The sequence below is a fragment of the Urocitellus parryii genome, chromosome 10 (genome assembly GCF_045843805.1).
Source record: "Urocitellus parryii isolate mUroPar1 chromosome 10, mUroPar1.hap1, whole genome shotgun sequence".
In the NCBI taxonomy this organism is placed as follows: Eukaryota; Metazoa; Chordata; class Mammalia; order Rodentia; family Sciuridae; genus Urocitellus; species Urocitellus parryii.
The window spans coordinates 63,532,185-63,549,036 of record NC_135540.1 but is presented as its reverse complement, the minus strand read 5'-3'; the positions used below and the strand labels follow the sequence as shown (position 1 = coordinate 63,549,036).

Genomic DNA, 16,852 nt, shown 5'->3' with positions numbered 1-16,852 from the left:
TTTTTTTCACTAACTTTGCAAAAAAAAAAAAAGCAATGAATTTCCTGAAATCAAAATAAGATTTAAATTTCTCTCCATGGCCTACCAAACCACACATAATCTGGTTCCTGCCTGTCTTTCCAGCGGAATCCCATCCCTGGCTCTCTCACTTCTACTCCCTCACACTGACTGTCCTTCTCTCTCTCTCTGACCACAACTTGCCCCATGGAAGAACCTGCCTCCTTTTCACAGAATGCTTTCACTCCAGGTATTTGTACTTATTGAAATTTCTTCCCTTTCAGATCTCAATTCATAAGCAATATCACAGAGGATTTCCATATCCGGCTTCTCCAAATCAGCATTTAAATTTTGTCCACTCCCACTCACCCTCAGCATCTTCCACCACTCTTCATTTCATGGAGCCTGCTTTATTTTCTTCATATCTCTCTTATTCCACTTAAGGTTGTTTTATTTGTTGTTTTATTTGTTCATTTGTTTATGTGTTTATTTTCTCTCACTTCTCTATTAGAGGTAAGATTATGTAGACGGCAAACTTGTCTTTTTTGGCAACCACTATATCACCAGCTCCCGGAAGAAAGCCAGGCACATCACAGGCACCAATTAATATCTTTTGAGATGATAAGCAAGAGGGAACCCATTTCTCCTATATGATAACACTTGGATATTGAAAATAATTCATTTTATTCATCTTAGAATTACTTCATAATTCTGTTCAAATATTTGCTCCCAGCTTATGATGTGTTTATATAAATAATTGAAAAATAAATAAATAAATAAATTTGTTGACAGTCCACTAGTATTAGGCATTTGAAATAGACTGCCATAGGCAGTGAAGTAGGTATTGTTCTCACTGTAAAGATATGGAAAGTGACAGATAAATAGAGTAAGTTAGAAAGATACAGACCTGATATTGGACCAAAACTATCTGTCTGACTTTTAACTCCCAAGCTCCCTTTTAGCATGAATAGTATGTTCAGCCATGTAATTGGCAAGGAAAACCAAATAATGGGAAAGATGAAATGGTAAACAGCTTTTCAGTCTATAAAATGTGAAAGTCAAGAGAAAAATAGTTGAGATTTTGTAAAACTGGGAGAAGAGAATGTTTACGGATTTGCTTACAGCAAGGGGCTGGGAAATTTGTTTCAGATTTAAAATAAGCTCACAGAACATGTCTAAGTAACATTCTGTAGATACGTATATAAATATATTCTAAATATTTTAAATAAGTTATATAATAGATGAATAAGAAGTTATTCAAGGGAAAACTAGAGTGTCTTGGAATTGCATGCCTCATCTGAGGCTGAAGACAGGAAAGCTAAACTTCTCTCCTCCAAAAATACCCCTCATTAGAGCTGTCAGGAAAAGCAAAGCACACCACTTGAAAGGATGATGGGAATTCTAATACTCAGAAAAGGAAGTTTTGCTCACTCTTATTTTACCATGAAATGACTCTGTTCAAACCAATTGGTGCTGGGATTCCCTTAATAAAATCTTAAAACTTATCTCACAGAGTTAGAACTAATTGAGACTCAAAAGTGATTAAATTCAATGTTCCAATCTCAGAAAAAGAAACAAACCCAGAGACAGATTAACAATTCCAACTGAGAAATAACAAAGTAAAGAACATAATGAATGGGGAAGAACAAATTTCAAAAGAAAGATGCTCATGGACAATAAATGTGATCATAGTAACCCTCTCTCACAAAGTAATAAAAATAAAAATTAAAGAAGAATGAAATAGGGGTGGGGATATAGTTCAGTTGGTGGAGTGTTTGCCTCACATGAGCCAGACCATAAAGAAAGAGAGAGGGAGGGAGGGAGAGAGGGAGAGAGAGGGAGAGAGAGGGAGAGAGAGGGAGAGAGAGGGAGAGAGAGAGAGAGAGAGAGAGATAGAGACAAGAGGAGAAAGATTTTTTTTGGACATTTGGACAAAACATAAAAACAAACCCAAATCCGTGCTAACTGTAGACCCTCTTAGACAACACTTGAATTTCCACTTAAAGTTTCCTAAGATAAAATTTATTTTCTTCATTCCAAAATACTCCCTAACATTTTTTTTAAATCATACAGTGAAGTACCTCTGTCTCACCTGTAACTCGCCCCAATTTGATTTTCTAATTTATTTGACATTCAATCAAACCTGAAACATAAAATCTCCCTCCCTCTCTCTCCCTCCCTCTCTCTCTCTCTCTCCCTCTCTCTCCCTCCTGGCCTCCTCTTCCAGCTAAAAACAAACAAGAAAAAAACAGAAAAGTTCTGATTTCTCTTCCCTGGTTCTTTAGCCTCCTGTTTATAATCCTCTCTGCTCTGAAGTTTCTCTCTTCTAAATGATCTGATCTACAACTTCCTAAAACATCACAGAAGCAAAGTACTTTACATTACTATACATTGTCAAAATTATCCAACATCTTCTTATTAGGCAGTACCAACCCATTCACTTAAGGAAATAACTGAAATCATTCATATAAAATCTATCCTATATATCTCCATAGGCAATTTTACATACATATGCATTTGACATAATATTATCATATAGTATTTTTATATTATTTAAAATAAATAAAAATGAAAACTTCCAGCATCATGTCAAATCAGTTATGAAACTATTAATTTTACTGTGGCCCCTTGTTACTATGTACTTATATATTACATATATATATATATATATATATAATATATAGATATATACTTATATATAAGTACATAGTAATATATATATATATATATATATATATATATATATATAGAGAGAGAGAGAGAGAGAGATTTTTAATATACTTTCTAGAGAGAAAGACAATAAGACCCATGTCTTCACATTTTGCAATAATATCAAATGCAGTCTATTTAAACAATTGCTTTCCCAAATATGTATTTCTACCATCTATATTAGAATCACATAGATAATCAAGATTCTTCCTAGATCAACCCAGTAAAAATCTATGTGAGACTGGGAAATTTCCACTTTTAAGCAAAGACAGTGATTTTGCTTGCATTTTCTATGGCTTGAAAATGCATGAAAATAGTTTCAAAGTGATAAGTGATTGTATACATCTAAACATCTTTGAGTTAAAGAATGCTTAAGATGAAACTAGTGATAGACTCTTGGACTGGTTCTTTAAAGAAATACTATAGCAACCTGTTCTTTGTTCATTTACAAATTACAAGTTGATTCATCACTGGTGACTTTAACAGTTGTCTGAGTTTTAAGCTTGTCAACAATAAAGGTAGTTATGAACAGTTGAGTATGTCATATGTGAGTGATTTGATGGATTAATTTAAATCCAGTAATGATTTTGCTCCTTAGAGGCATTCAGCTATAACAGAGAACCACTCTGAAATGTGTTGATGGCTTGAAAACAAAGACGTGCAGTGAATTGCCCTCTTAGGCTTTCCTTGTTTTTGAGAATCTTATATTGACATTGTGTCAATTTCTAAGTACAGACGGTTGAGCAAGGGCTACCCAGTCTTCTGCTGAAGCTCTGAACTACCCTGAGGGTTGATGAACAGCCTCCTGTCATTGGCATCCATTAGAGACTGATCCCTTTTAGGGAAATAGAGCTTTGTCAAGTGGAATGAGCTTCCAGGGCTTCATTGAGAACACAGATTGAGCACTAATTAGTTCTAGCAAAGTTACAAGTGACAATACCATTGGAAATATAGTTCTAACAAGAATGAAAATGCATTTTTTTCTTTTGCATTGTTTATTTGCCCTTCATTTGGAGCAATGACAATGTCCTATACCAGAAGAGAAATAATAAAGATTAGGAAAGTCCCCTTCTCTAAACTGTTTGCTACTTTTAATATTCGTTGCATTTCTAGAGCAGATTATTATATTATGAAAAAAATCTTTAAATATTAACCTAAACTATTTCATCAAAGCAAGTATGCTAGAGTTAAATGGGTTTTTCATTACAATGTCTTCTTTTTCCTGAAAATATTGTCAAATAATTTTTTTAAAGTTGTTATATAAAATTTCCTAGAAGTATTTTTTTTAGTATCTATGAAATCCAAGTCTAGAAGGATGTAAGTATTAAGACTTCAATGACAGCAGTTCAAACTTTTGAACTACTTATTGTCAAAACTACTCAATTAATTAATTTGAGACAATCAAGTATGTTATCATTCTGTGTGAATTAGAATACTTTGTTTCTAAGGATCTGCAGAGGAGAAACAGACTAGTTATGTCTTGTTCTAGTGTATATTGATCCAAAATAAAGAATAGGGAAGGATTTATTATTCTTATTTTGGATCATTAGTCAATGCATCAACAGAACTCCATTGTTGTTTTTAATAAATGAGAATGGTGGGAACATGAGGTTAAGAGAATAATTCTATAAAATAAACACATTGTACTGTCTCCACATGCTTTCTTTGCCAAAAAGCAATCTGCCAGACCCATACCTGGCCTAAGTGGACAGGATATTTCACATTCCTCAGCAAATTGAGATAGGGGAAAGGTAATGAATTATGGGGATAAGGAATGGTTATCAAAGAACAGACAATGGGTTGCCAACAGCTAACTACTGAGATCACACTTCCTGGCAAAATGAGTTGCTAACTATTACCCCTGTGCTGCTGCTTTTTTACCTCAGACATACCAGAGAAAAAAGAGAAGGTAGGCTTCTGGTTTCCATAAAAGAGCGAGACACACCCACTCTCAGGGACTCCCAGCTCTGGGGCGGGGCTCCTCCTCTTCAAAAAATATGCCCTCAGTCATTAACACTTTTCTTAAATAAAACTTGCTTTGCCTGGGCATTTCTCGGGGTGTTTAACCTTTTACACAGGGGGAAAAAGGACCCATTCCTGATCTCTAAGACTGGTACCATTAATAGCTGACTAAATATCTATATGCAAAGTTTTCCATCTTTTCCAAAAGCTAATTCTACTCAGAATATATGGTTCAGGGAATAAAATAGAGTCAGGTAATTACATAAAAGTAAAGATGTAAGTATGAAGCAAGAGAAAGGAAGCATTACTATACTAATCCAGATACCAGGGAACCAGAGGAGGATAGCAGAGTGGAGAAGGGGTCAATAGATGGAATAGAACTCCCATTGTTGTTTTTAGATTAGGTAATTATAATATGAATTCTAAAGAGGAGAAGATCAATCCCTAAAAAGACTAAGTAAGGGCACTAAAGCTGAGGTGGAAATAGCAACACAAGAGAAATAAGAAAATAAAATGGAAGGATGAAAGAAGTATAATGAAAATGGTGACCAGGGTTTTCAACTGCAAATAACTGTGTTGGTCTCAAACAACTATCTTTTAGCATTCTGTTTTAATTGGTCTTATAATGGATGCACTTCCAGAAACATTATATCGGAATCTACTAAAGTAGTGAATTGATAATAACCACACATCTTCTCCAACTAAGCAATGTTTGGAGAGCCAAGTTTCTTAACTACCTAACTGAAGAGAGGGTTACCTGTGTTTCCATTTTGACCTCTAAAGTGCTAAGATATTTGCTAACTGATGCTTTCCCCAATTAACTACTATTGACTTAGAGCTAAACTAGCTATTTGAACATACAAATACCATCAAATTTTCATTTCCCAGGGAGGAGAACAATAATAAAGTAGTTAAAGTATTTTGTTTTTCTTGGGGGTGGGGGGGGGTTGGAGGGCTTCGGTAATAGTAATATTACTTTGAAAAACACAGCATGTGGTATGGAGAATAATGTTTCTCCTGCCTCTCTTGCCAGGATATCTACATGCTAAATCCTGGAGCCCGTGGATGTGCACCTTGCCTAGCAAAAAAAAAAAAAAAAAAAAAAAATGGGTTGATTATCCTAAATTATCCAGGTAGGCCAGTATTATCACATGGATTATTAAAGGCAGAAGATCATTCTCATTTTTTTTTTTGTGAGAGGTGTGGCTGTGATAGAAGGCACAGAGAGATGCAACACTGCTGCCTTGGAAGTTGTAGAAAGGACACAGGAACCAAGGAATGTGGGAGACTGTAGAAGAAAAGGCAAGGCAAGTCTCACCTATAGTCTCCAGAAAGGAATATAGTCCTAGCAAAGTCCTGAACTTAACTACCTAACTGAAGAGAGGGTTACCTAACTGTGAGATCTGTGTTGGACCTCTGACCTTCAGAACTGTAAAACAACAGATTTCATAACTTATTTTATATTAACATCATGATTTAAGATCTATTTTATATTTTAGTTTGTAGTTTCATTATAGCTTATAAAAGGTATGAACAAAACAGAGCTTGAGATACTAATTCATATTTCCCACAGACTGAATGAGAATATTTCAGAATTTCTTTGATTTTTCCTACTTTGTTTATGGGCTTTTGAAAAATGTTAGAAGATTGCCTGTACAAATTACTTAAAATATCACATAGATTTTAAAATCCGAGTACACGCAGAGGGAAACAGTTAAATTACCTGAACTATGGGGAATTTCTGGCACTTGGATTTGTCATTGAACTACCTTAAATTTGTCCCAAACTTCCAAAATTTTAACAGTTACTAGCATTGCAGGCAAAGCACCTAGAAAGATTTTTGTCTAGCAAGCCAAACTTAGTGAAAACTTAAAGTGAGTTTTATATCAAATTTTTGTACTTATTTGAATCATCCATTTCAAGAAGTGATTGATACTTTTTGTGCCAAATCCAAGACAAAGCTTCAGATGTGACCTATAAAATCATAATAGACATTTTTAATATGAAGTAGAATTTGGTGCAAAGAATTTCTATAGACATCATAATACTGTGTGACATCCATAACAGTGCAACCATGTGAAGTGGAAAATTCAGAATCTTTTTTTCTAATATTCATTTTTCAGTTGTACACAATACCTTTATTTTGTTTATTTATTTTTATGTGGTGCTGAGGATTGAACCCAGGGCCTCGCATGTGGTAGGAGAGTGCTCTACTGCTGAGCCACAACCCCAGCTCCAAAAAAGTTCAGAATCTTGAACCAAGCAGACCTGCATTTTGAATCTTGGGAGTACCACTTCCTACATGTAAGATCTTAGGTATGGTAATCATAGCATAAAAGTCTTAGTTTCATATAAAGTGATGTCACCTTGTTGTGTAGAATTTCTTCAAGAATTAAATGAGGGTCAAAGTAAAACATTTAAAACAATATATTTACTGCTGAACAAGTGCTCCCTATTTGGGTATGTATCTGGGTAACTGCATTCGTTATTGATCTAAAAGTATGAACCATCAGCACAGGAAAAATAATCCTGTTTTAACCCATAGAAGTACATAATCCAAAAACTAACAAATATTAAAATTTTCACATGTTCAATTTCTTTTTATTAAAAAAAATGTTTTTCATCATCCATAAGAGTATCCTTTGAAATCCTGACCACTTTGTGCATAATTTTCTACACTGAATTGGATATCTCTAGACTCTAAATCCTTATTCTCAAATTTCCTCCTGTAATCTTCTAGTAATCCAGTAAATGAAATTTGGCATGGCCTAGTTATGCTTTGATGCCATCATAACAGGCCTTCTCTTTATCATGATCAGCCACGATTCAGTGCAACAAACCTTTAGAAAAAGTAATAAGTTGCCAAATATTCTGATGACAAATTCACTTGTTCATTCAGCAACAGCATTTTTCCTTCTTTAACTGATTTGGAACTCATTAGTTTAGAATTCCACTGCATAACAAATCACTCCTTAGTATTAATACTAATGGAGTACATTCTATCTCACAACAACACATTTAATAAAATGTGGTAAGCATAAAAGGATTATGAGTATGAAATAGTTTCTTTTTCCCCTTAGCTAAATTATTTTCTTATTTTCCCAGGTTAGATAACAAAGTAATTTCCTAAAACTTATTTCCTTAAAACAATTGTATAGATGTTAAAACATTATGGCTATTTGAGTATAATGATGGTATTGCTAGAAAATTTTTCTTTGTATTATTATCACAATATATCAAATTGATACATAAATATCCCACCAAACTAAGAGAGAAAGTGAAGAAATGAGAAACAAATAGTTCATATACATTCATAAGAACACTCAAAAATTGCCTAATTTTTGACAATTATGAAATAATTAAAAACAATGGAAGTGTACTCTTTCTACTACCACAAATGTTTAGGTGACTTGACTCATCAGCTACATTAAAGTGGGCATGATTGAAGATAAAGTACTTAGTACTTTTTGATCAATTTTTAAAGATACTCTATAATATTAGCACTTCTTTACATTTTGGAAAGAAATTACTAAAATAATAGAAATAAATACATGCATTTCAAACCAGTAGTAGGTCAAAAAGAAGCTGGTAATTCAAATAAAATAGAAGGTAGGGGGAAAAAATCCAACAAAAGCAGAACAAATAGGATAAATATAAAGCACAAAATAAGATGGCTAAAATAATTCCTTGTTCATTGATAGTCTGATTAACTTCATGTAAACTTATCTTGTTAACTAAAATACTAAAATAGATATTGATATAGTAGATAAATATTGATTTAGGAGATAAATTGCAATATGGATCTAGAAGCTGTTTTCAAAATCAATTTATAATGCAAAGACAAAGAAGAGGGGTTGAAAATATATAAAAATGGGATAAGGCATACTTTTCAAATAGAAAAAAAAGAAAGTTGGTATAACAATATGAGCATTAGGCAAAACAAAATTAAAGGCAAAAATACTAAAAATAGTAATCACAGAAGAGTGAAATATTAAAATAGAATGTAATCTGAAATATGTTCACTTAAACTAGCTTCAAAATACAAAATATAATAATTGACAAATAACAAGGGTATATTTACAATTCACCTTCAGGGCTGGAAAATTAAACATACATCTGGGTGGGTAATATCAAATGCTCTATTCCCTGTGGGGGGAAAAAGAAAGAAAGAAAAGAAAAAAGAAGAGAGAATACAGATTTAAAAACACAGTTAACAAAGCTGAAGCAATAGCCATGTCTTGACTGAAAATATATGTTCCTGCCCAATATATAAGAAATATTGTATACAGTTATAAGTGATTCTAGAAAATTTAAGCTGTTAGTACCAAACAAGTATATGTTTTCACAATTAAAATGGTTGTCAGAAAATAAACAGAAATAACAGAAGAGAATGAGAAAAAAAAATATGTTTTTAGGGGAATAAATGGAAAAGTACTGTGTACAGTATACAAACAATGGTATTCATGTAGAGCATATAAATAGTGAACTATCTGGGGAAATTTTTGCTTCCCTTCTACTTTAACTTATGACAAATTAATTGATTGCAGCTCCCATACCCAAACATTTGGTATGTTGTTTTCTTTTAGTGGGTTTATAAAGCCTGCTGTTTTACCTTGGCTGAGATGGTGAATATTCTTATGGAGTCAAGCAACAAAGAGCTCACCTTTACACTCCAATTATAGCCTCTCAGGGTCAGCACAAAACAAGAATAAGAAGTTGGCTAAGTTCATCTTCTGAGCTTGATGCTACTTATTTTTCACAGTTTACTGCTTCCTACTTTTATTTTTAGCACTTTTTTCCCCTAGACACTTTCAGCTCTTCAAATAAAGAGAAAAAGTATAATAAAGTCACTTATAACATTGTATTAAATTAAGAACTTCTCTTTCTTATAAGGTCACTTTAATAATATAGTGTTTTTTTTAAAGGGCTAATCCAGAAACAAAGAAGTTAAGGAATATTGAAATGTAAGGAAACAGTGGGAAAGATTTAGGGTAGTGAGCAGAAGGAAGGGATTCTGAGTACCACCAAAACAGGTACAGGCACCTCTTTAGTGTGCTCAGGTATAACTGGGCTTCTTCATTTTTTGCTGGACATTTAGAAGTTTGTCAAAGTTAAACCTGAATATGTTCCTATTACAGAAAGAGAAGGACAGACACAGCAAGAGTCAGAGATATGAACACATTTATTTATTGCGAGTATTCAACTACAGAAATTTCAGTAAAACCATCTAACCAGCTTTACCAACATCTTCCAATTCAACATTTCATTTGTCTTGGGTAACAAATATTACATGAATTGTTCTAGGTTTAAAGATAGAATGTGTCTTAAACCAAGAGTGAAATAATTTTTCTAAAAGAGAATGTGAGATGTTAATATTCATTGGGTCATAATATGCTTTCATTTAAAACTAAAATGCTTTACTTAAAAAGGCATAACTTTCCTTCTCCAAAATCTCATTCTGTAGATAGTCTCAGGATGTTTGAGAATAGGTCTCAGGGCATAAGGAACTTGTGCTAACTTGAACTCTAAAGTCACAAAACCTGTCTAGTAGTACTCTACTCATGCATGTGCAGGAATGTACACACACTCACATATGTGGACAATTTCTTTTTCTGACATTGACTTAATTTTAATTAATTTAAAATTAAATTTAATTTTAATTGCACTAAATAAATACAATTTATTAAGAATTTAATAGAAGAGAATTAGAATATTTTAATTGTCTAAACAATTTTATATTTTGTTTTTTTAAGGACTTTGACTAATGAAGATGCAACCTTAAGTTTGATGTTCTGTTTAGGGAAATTTTTTTTGGTGGTTGTTGTTTCTGGAACTTTTTTTTAATTTGCTTTTTTTTTTACACAAAGAATAATATATTCTGTGTTTCATCATAGTTTCCTTTGTAGATTTGTGTCTCTTTAAAACATACTCATATTATTCAACAGATAGGTAGGTAGGTAAAGATGATACTGCTGCTAATTCTAATCTCTTTAAGGAAACATTTATTTTTACACATAAGAAAAGAAGTATATGCATTAATCAGTTAAAATTTATGTTATACACTATCATTCTAATTTTTCAAGTAACAGTCTATAACCTTCAATTTTCTCACATTCTTTTTAATTTTTCTAACTCTTCAAATAAAGATAACATAAAATTTGCTCAGAAATGGTAATGATTAAAGAACTTGATTTAAATGCTTCTATTAATTATGTACTATTAATCACCACATCCTTCACCTTTTCTTCAACCTCAATGTCTTTGATATTTTTTCTCTTCCTTTACTTAGGCCACTCATAACTAAACTAACTCTGGGCCTATAAGTTTTAGCTCCAACCCCCTTCAGCCCTAGGCAAACCAGGATGATTGGTCACCTTAATGCCAGTTCACCCTCCAGTTACTTTAAGTACTCTAATCTCTTTCTCCTCCTCTTGGTCTCTTGGTTCACTCCTGAACTCACTGCAGCTGGGTTTCTGCCTTTATCACTCATACACATGGGCTTTGCAAGAATCATCAAATGACCTTCAATTTTTCCCTAAGGAGACTTTCTAGTCCTTACCTCAGTGGGCCTTGCTGTTGGTTTTAATGCTGCTGATACATCTTCCCTGAATCAATTCACTACTAAGGCTTCTACAGCAGTTCAGCTTACTGGTATCTAATTGTGCTTTTAACTCTATTTCATGGGCAATCTCCCTCTATTTTTTTTTTGAAAGATGATTTTCCTCAAGATTCTATACTTGGTCATCTCTTATTATTCTATAAATCCTTTGCATGGCTGATCTCACATCCTTTCATGTGGATCAGGACCACAGGATGAGGACTTTGAAATCTACTGCTCAGTCTACCTGAAATATCTGTATGTTCCACATGCCCATTGAGAATGCTGAAATTTTATGTGTAATGACCTTCACAATGATCATATCTCTCTTTCTTGTTGGTATTATCAGCAATTATCCACTTATGCTAAAAATCATATCACCCAATTATATTCTGTTTCATCTCTATTTAACTAATTACTAAATTGTTCAATTTTGCCTCCTAGATAATTTTTAAATGCATCCTTCTTTCTCAATTCTTATTCCTATTTTCTGTTTTCAAGAAATGGCCATCTGAATCAATGCCACAATTTCCCAAATCATCACATCACTACAGACTTATTTTCACATTCTTTCCTTTCTGGTACATTACACATGCTATAGACTATTGTATTTCTTACATAAATAATATTGTACTTATCTGGTTGCAAGCTAACTACCAATTTATCTTTCCCACAAAACTGTGAGCTTATTAAGAGCTATGCTTTGTTGTTGTGTCTCTAGTGCCTGCCTCTGTGCCTGGCAAGTGATAAGGGTATATAAAGTACTAAACAGATAGATGCTCAGCTCAATATGCTTTTGTAACATTATACATAGTCCCTACCCACCTCTTTCAAAGAGCCTGGGGCCATTATGCTCTATGATTCTACCCAAAATATCTCCAAAATTGTTGCACATATGGTATACACTTAATGAATAGGTATAGAAATAAAGAATGAATATTATATTCTCAGGGCAACTGTTTGAAATGAATAAGTATTTTGTGATATCATCACAGAGGCAATTAAGAAGTATTTTAAAAACCCAGATAAGGGTTAGGGCTGTAGCTCGGTGGCACAGCATTTGCCTAGCATGTGTGAGGCCCTAGGTTTGATTCTCAGAACCACATAAAAATAAATAAAGGCATTCTGGCCCTTTACAACTAAAAAAAAAAAAAACAAAAAAAAACACAAAAATTAAGAAAACCCCACAATTCAAAACATGTCTTTAAAAAAAATTGTAGTTGTAGATGGACAGCATGACTTTAGCACCAACCCCCCTCAGCACTAGGCAAAACATTTGCTTTTTTTTTTTTTTTTTTTGGATGTGGTACTGAGAACCAAACCCAGTGCCTCACACATGTCAGGCAAGCACTCTGCCACTGAGCCACAGCCACAGCCCTCAAATCATAGCATTTTCAGATAAACAGATAAGAGTTAGAGAAGATAATGCTAAGTAAAGTTAGCCAATCCCAGAAAACCAAATGCCGAATGTTTTCTTTGATATAAGGAGGCTGATTCATAGTGGGGTAGGGACAGGGAGCATGGGAGGAATAGATGAACTCTAGATAGGGCAGAGGGGTGGGAGGGGAAAGGAGGGGGCATGGGGTAATTACTGATGGTGGAATGTGATGATCATTACTATCTAAAGTGCATGTATGAAAACATAAATTGGTGTGAATATACTATGTATACAACCAGATATGAAAAATTGAGCTCTATATATGTAATAAGAATTGTAATTCATTCTACTGTCATATATAAATTAAAAAATTACATAAAATACACTGATCATTTCAATAGCACATTATTTAAGATGGATGATGTGTGAATGTTTGAAATGTTAACAGGCACATCATTGAAAATAAACAACAAAAAATTGCATGGAAACAAACAAACAAACAAACATGTCTTTTAAAGCTTTCGAATGGTTTAAAAAAATATCTTCCTACACAAATGCAAGCAATTCATAAACCACACATGTTAAGGTCTTTAATGTGTATACAAAGCCTTTAATTTTTTTGTGTTCCTAAAAATTGGCTTAACCTTTATAGTGAAAAAAGTACTGAAAAAAGCTCTGAGTTTTATTTAGCATATTTTTAAATGCCATACCAACATATTTTGGGGAGTCTAAAAATTTTATGGAATAAATACATATGCATTGCAAATGTTTTCCATAACAATAAATGGAAATGGAAAAATTAGAAGGAAAATGATGTATTATTATTTATAATAAGAATATTTGTAATCTTTAACCACAATGAATTTTTAAATTACCAGTTTGCTTTTAAGTTAATACTGGCTAAAGTAAATTGCAAAAGACTTAATAAATCTGAATAAAACTTATTTATTAATTAATTTCTACTATGGACATTTGTTTCTTTTTAATGTTCACATCTTCTTATAGAAACATTAAATAGGTCCTCTGGTATCCTTAGCTCATTTAAGTAGTTCAATGAACTTAATATCAGTGATTAGAGAAAAGAGATGTCATTTTCAAGATTAATTCTTTGGACATTTCTTATTTATGGAAAATCAATAACATAGTATAACAGAGATAGAATCCTACAGCATTTTCAATGGAAAACTAAGATAAATGTAGATAATCTTAATTATGACTTTGATTAACATTAAACAACCATTTAATTGTTAACAATAAACTACCTTTAAAGGAATGCTTTCTTTTTAAGAGAAGCAGTTTTACACAATAAGAAATGTAATATACTTTAAGTGTAGAATAATAGAATCCATGCATGTACTAGAAGTATCCAGTAAAATCAAGTTAAACCCACATATATATACGCTTTTATACTCATAATTCCCCATATTTTTCAGAGTGTCAGAAATATATTAAGATAAAATGACATATATTTGACTTTCAAAAATATTGAACTTGAGATCTGCAAAACAAATTCACTTTAATGTCATATTTAAATTCATCGAATTTCAGATTAGTCAGTTTTCCAAGGTAGACAGTTTGTAGTGAGCAACTAAAAATCATTTCTACTCTGTAATTATAAATAGGTAAGGAAAACCATTTCAGGATCTTACCATGTTCAATCTTTTAGTATGACTTTCATTTTCTTGTTCAGTAGATATACTATCTATGCAGGTGTTATAAGGTGAGAGATACCATAGCCAATTATAGTAGCCTATCCCAGACTTTCCCAATAAAATAATAGTCCCATGTCCTAGAAAATTCTTTAGTCCTAATTCAAACCAGGACAGTTGTTAACACTCCTGAGATATGAACTAAATTTTCAGATAATAGATTTTCAGATAATAGAACCTTACCTTAACATCATTGGTGTTCATTCGGGTTCCCTCCTTTCCCACAAATATATCATCAATGTCAACGAGAATATATCTATCCAAGGACAGTTCCAGCTTCTTCCCTGACAAGAAGGAGATGGCATCTATGAAAATGAGCTTGTGCAGCCAAAAGTTCAAGTTGTTGCCAAAAAGAACTCTCTGAATTCCATCGTGAACACCCAAGTCGTGTATGATAGTGGCAAAAAAAGCACCTTTAGAGACTGGAGGAGAAAGATTTTCCGGGGTCTTTATTTTGGCAAATATTACTGGTTGGTAGGTTGAGTGATTAATTTGAAAAACCGTCCAGTCAGTCCCAGGTAAAGAACCCCTTTCAAGCTTTGATGATTTGGTCACACGGAGCAAAGGAGAATGAGGATTAATACAACAGTCTTTTACTGCCAGGTTTCCATATATAGAAAAGGGGAAGCCTTTTAACTGAAAGCTCTGTAGACTCTTCTCACTAGTTCTGTGGAATCCAATGACACCCACACCATACTCTACACAGTATTTATCTAAAAGGCTTCGATTCCAAGAGTCCATGTTTATGTATTTTAAAATATTCTCATAAATAATGAGAACATATTTGCCTTTAGTTTTGTCTGTAAGTGCTGGGAGATCTCCTTTTCCGGTAGCAATTTCAATGTGATACTGGAATCTACTTGATTCTAGAATCATAATGATGTCTTGACCAAGGGATGAGTACTGACTCTCCACAAACACAAGGACGATGGAGTCTGTCCTTGCGGCATCAAAAAGCTTCATTGCCTTCACTTCCATTAGTCTATATGGTAGGTGTTGGAGGTCACCGCAGTCCACTTCTGAAGCCACTTCAGAGAGTTCATTTTCCTGTTTGTAGCCACTGTACAGGTAGTAAGCAGAAATAATAATGCTCACCACACAAAAAGTGGCAAGCAAAATAACCGTCCTTTGAAAGTGTCTGTGAAGCTTCATGATAAAACTCATGATGTATAGGTTTTCCTTGACTCTTCCAACAGAAGCACCATTTAAAAAAGAAAAGAAAAGATGGTGTTTCAGGTTCTTTCCCAGTCTCAGTCAATAGTTTATGTCACCATTGCAGCACATTTGTATTGCTTGATTATGACTCACAGGAAATACAGTCTGAAAACAGAATAAAACAAAACAGTTTTCAGCATCAAAATGAGCAAATTTTTATGTGATTTAGTTTCAGACTAGGAAGCAGGGGAACTGATAATAGGTTAGAAAACTTTCCATTCCTTCTCCCAGATATGGATGAAGACAAAGGAAATATGGAATGAGAAAAAGGATATCACTGAACCCAGGTCACTATCCCTAATACAGAGAAACACTGGGCTTTGCATCACACTCTAGAGATAATACAGACCTAATACCACAGAAAGGTTACACTGCCATTTCCTGTCATCCAGATACATATCATATATTGCACATTCAAGCAGTTTATGTTTAATTACACACACTGAAAGTTCACAAAATTTGGACATGTTTCATTATTTGACACAATTAAAACAATAGTCTTTTTTCCAGAATATGAAGGCAAAAAATTTTGTCACTCAGCATACATTTCAAATTAATCAGAGAAACAACCCAATAATAGTTACTTTAATTAGAATAACCCTTTCAAAATACAGATATAATCCCACTATCCAACTGATCATTTTAGGACTATATATTGACATAGCTAAGTTTTCAAAATTCAGCACAGTTATGTGGTAAGACAAATGTGAGGAGTGAAACACTTCTTGGGGTCATACAGCTCTGTTGTATCATGATATGCACTGTGGGGGAGGGAGGCAATCATGTTCTGGAGAATACATACTCACACATTCATTTTCTATATCATTCTGTTTCTGCTTTGTGAGAAAATATCAGCAATTATATGAAAAAAATGACTATAAAAGTGGGTTTTTTAAACAATAAGAACAACTGAGATGTCATGAAACACTTTGTTATGCAGTCATTTCAAACCTGTTTCAAATTTTAGGAAACTTTGAAAATTTAGCAGCTGAAAATAATTAGAAGGAAACATGGATACATCTTAGACTTTCACAGAGTCTCTTATAAGGAAATATCATGTAACACATGCAAAAAAATTAAGAAAAGTCTCCTTGCTGTACTTAAGACAGGCTAATAGGTAGTTGGTTAAACAACAAACATTGGTGGAAAACATTGTACTTGATATTTGCCATAGTTTAGGATTCATTGTGCCTTGCTTCTTAATTGCCATTCTGTCCCCAATATCCTCCAAATAAAATGATGAGGTTAAAATAAATGATTACCAAGAACTCTACATTTTAAAAT

At 33.2% G+C, this 16,852-nt stretch overlaps 1 protein-coding gene across 1 annotated transcript in view; it reads right to left on the bottom strand.

Annotated features, from left to right (window-relative positions):
- Ndst3 (N-deacetylase and N-sulfotransferase 3) overlaps positions 1 to 15,517 on the bottom strand; it is a 138,155-nt gene extending 122,638 nt beyond the window's left edge. Inside the window, exon 1 of the mRNA XM_026389692.2 lies at positions 14,537 to 15,517. Coding sequence (XP_026245477.1) covers positions 14,537 to 15,517 — 981 coding nt within the window. The remainder of the gene's footprint in view (positions 1 to 14,536) is intronic.
- Positions 15,518 to 16,852: the final 1,335 nt, after the last annotated feature.